General features: G+C 39.3%; 1 protein-coding gene across 1 annotated transcript; it reads left to right on the top strand.

The window, feature by feature from the left end:
• Nucleotides 1-381: 381 nt before the first annotated feature.
• LOC126767343 (piggyBac transposable element-derived protein 4-like) lies at nucleotides 382-2,058 on the top strand. Its single transcript, XM_050484878.1, has one exon. The coding sequence runs from the start codon at nucleotides 382-384 to the stop codon at nucleotides 2,056-2,058; it is 1,677 nt and encodes a 558-aa protein (XP_050340835.1).
• Nucleotides 2,059-2,267: the final 209 nt, after the last annotated feature.

Here is a 2,267-nt window from a genome sequence, read left to right as displayed (position 1 = left end):
ATACACATTAACCCTCTGATGTTCATATGGGTCTGGCCGGACCCATTCGATCTTTAAATGTATGTAGATCTTTTATTTTTAATATCTGAGGCTTCTTAGTCCATGACTTCCTAAAATGTAGTGTGCTAAACACAATGAAGTAGCAAAATTAAGATTTTATATATTTGTTGTAAAAATAATAATTTTAAACTAATTTCGTTTATTAAGCTCACATGGGTCTGTGCAGACCTATATAATCTGCTCATGTGAATTCGTTAACCGTTAGGTGTAAACAACTAAACTGTTAGCGGAGGCAGCGGCAGAGATAATTTTTTAGTTGACATTTGACAATTGAAGTGACACGTGTTTTTTAATTAGTGGGAAGTGTTTTTTTTTAATAAAATGGAACAAGTAAATATGGATGAAGTTGATGTGTTGACGCGTTTGCTTCGTAAGCTAAACGCAGCAAATGTGAGTCCGGAAGAACGTCAGCGACTTCAGGCACAAATTGAAGAAATTATGGGACAGGAGTCCGATCCATTTGAAACAAGTGGTGACGTAGAAGATGATGAATATTTTCCATATGAAGATGACTTCGGTGAAGCATCAGATATAGAACAGGAAATCGAGTTAGAGGCTGTTCTGGATGAAAACCAAGATGATATTGAGGATTTGTATAGAGAAGCTATCGCCCTTGAGGCTTCAACTACAATGGAATCATGCAGCACATATATTACCCAGGGCCTTATATACAGGTCGAAAGATGGTAGAATGTGGAATTCAAATCCTCCACCACCTGGAAGGCCTTGTTGTCACAATGTTACAACTTTTACTCGTAAAGGGCCACTACGAGGAACGTCACCGGGTCATAGAGCTCTTTTCAAGCTATTGCTGTCTCCTGAAATCGTAAGTATCATTGTGCGGGAAACCAACAGAGAAGCCGTTGAAGCGTTTCGTCTATGGAATGAAAAGCATCCCAGTAATAAACAGCGTTCTTGGGTAATGACTGACGAAGACGAAATGTATGCTTTTTTTGGGATGCTACTTATTGCTGGTGTATTCCACTCGAATTCTCAGCCAGCGAAAGATTTGTGGGCCAGCTACAATATGCCAATTTATAAGGCCACTATGTCATTGAATCGGTTCAAGAGCTTAACTACTTTCATCCGTTTCGATAACAGTGGTACTCGTGCTGAGAGGTTGAAGCAAAGCAAAACTGCTGCCCTGGACGATGTATGGCTCATGCTGATGGCCAATTTAGAGAAAGCATACACTCCGGATTGTCATGTAACCGTCGATGAGCAGTTATTTCCATATCGTGGGCGCACTCGATTCACCCAATATATTCCGAGTAAGCCGGCAAAATATGGCATGAAAGTGTGGTGGATTTGTGACTCTGTTTCAAACTACTCTTTGAAAGGTATAATTTATACTGGAAAACCACCAGGTGGCCATCGAGAAACGAATCAAGGTGAACGGGTCGTCATGAAATTGATGCAAAATTATATGGACAGCGGTAGGACTGTTTATGCTGACAATTTTTTTTCAACATACAACTTGGCAGAAATGTTGATGAATCGTAGAGTGGCTTTTGTCGGTACCGTAAGAAAAAATAAGACCTTCATTCCGCATGAATTGCTTAACCCGAAGCGTGATGTTAAAAGCACTTTATTTTGTTATCACAATAATAATATCGGTCTGTGCTCGTATATGGCAAAGCCGAAAAAGCCAGTAATTATGTTATCCACTGCCCATTACTGTCAAAGCACCAATCCATTGAAAGGATTCAAGCCAGATCAAATTTTGGACTACAATAAATTTAAAGCGGGGGTAGATACAATGGATCAAATGTTGACTGGCTATTCGTGCAAACGCTCGACAAACCGTTGGCCACTGGCAATGTTTTATAATATGCTGGATATTGCCGGTTTGGCCTCATTCATCATCTATGACGAGCTGAATCCGGCAAAGCAGAGTGATAAGAAGCGCTCATTTATCATTGAATTGGCACGGCAGCTAGTTATTCCACATATGACGAAACGGGCGACTAACCCATTAGTATATAGTTTGCTCATATAAGACAAGCAATGAATCTTTTCAATATCAAGGTGAGTATGAATTATATACACACCTACATATATCTCCGCGTATAAAGATATGTGTATGCATGTATTCATATTTACTAATTTAAAATAAATTATTTCGCTACTTTAAGATGCACTTACCGCATCATAAGGCACCGAACATCGAAGGGTTAAGCAGTCGATATTGAATTGCCTTAAATCATT

Source organism: Bactrocera neohumeralis, unplaced genomic scaffold, assembly GCF_024586455.1.
Source record: "Bactrocera neohumeralis isolate Rockhampton unplaced genomic scaffold, APGP_CSIRO_Bneo_wtdbg2-racon-allhic-juicebox.fasta_v2 ctg5602, whole genome shotgun sequence".
Classification (NCBI taxonomy): domain Eukaryota; kingdom Metazoa; phylum Arthropoda; class Insecta; order Diptera; family Tephritidae; genus Bactrocera; species Bactrocera neohumeralis.
The sequence above is the reverse complement of the archived record's forward strand: the minus strand, read 5'-3'. Positions and strand labels throughout refer to the sequence as shown.

Excerpts from the sequence above, each read along its gene's own strand:
- LOC126767343 (XM_050484878.1), top strand. The coding sequence starts at position 382 with ATGGAACAAGTAAATATGGATGAAGTTGATGTGTTGACGCGTTTGCTT.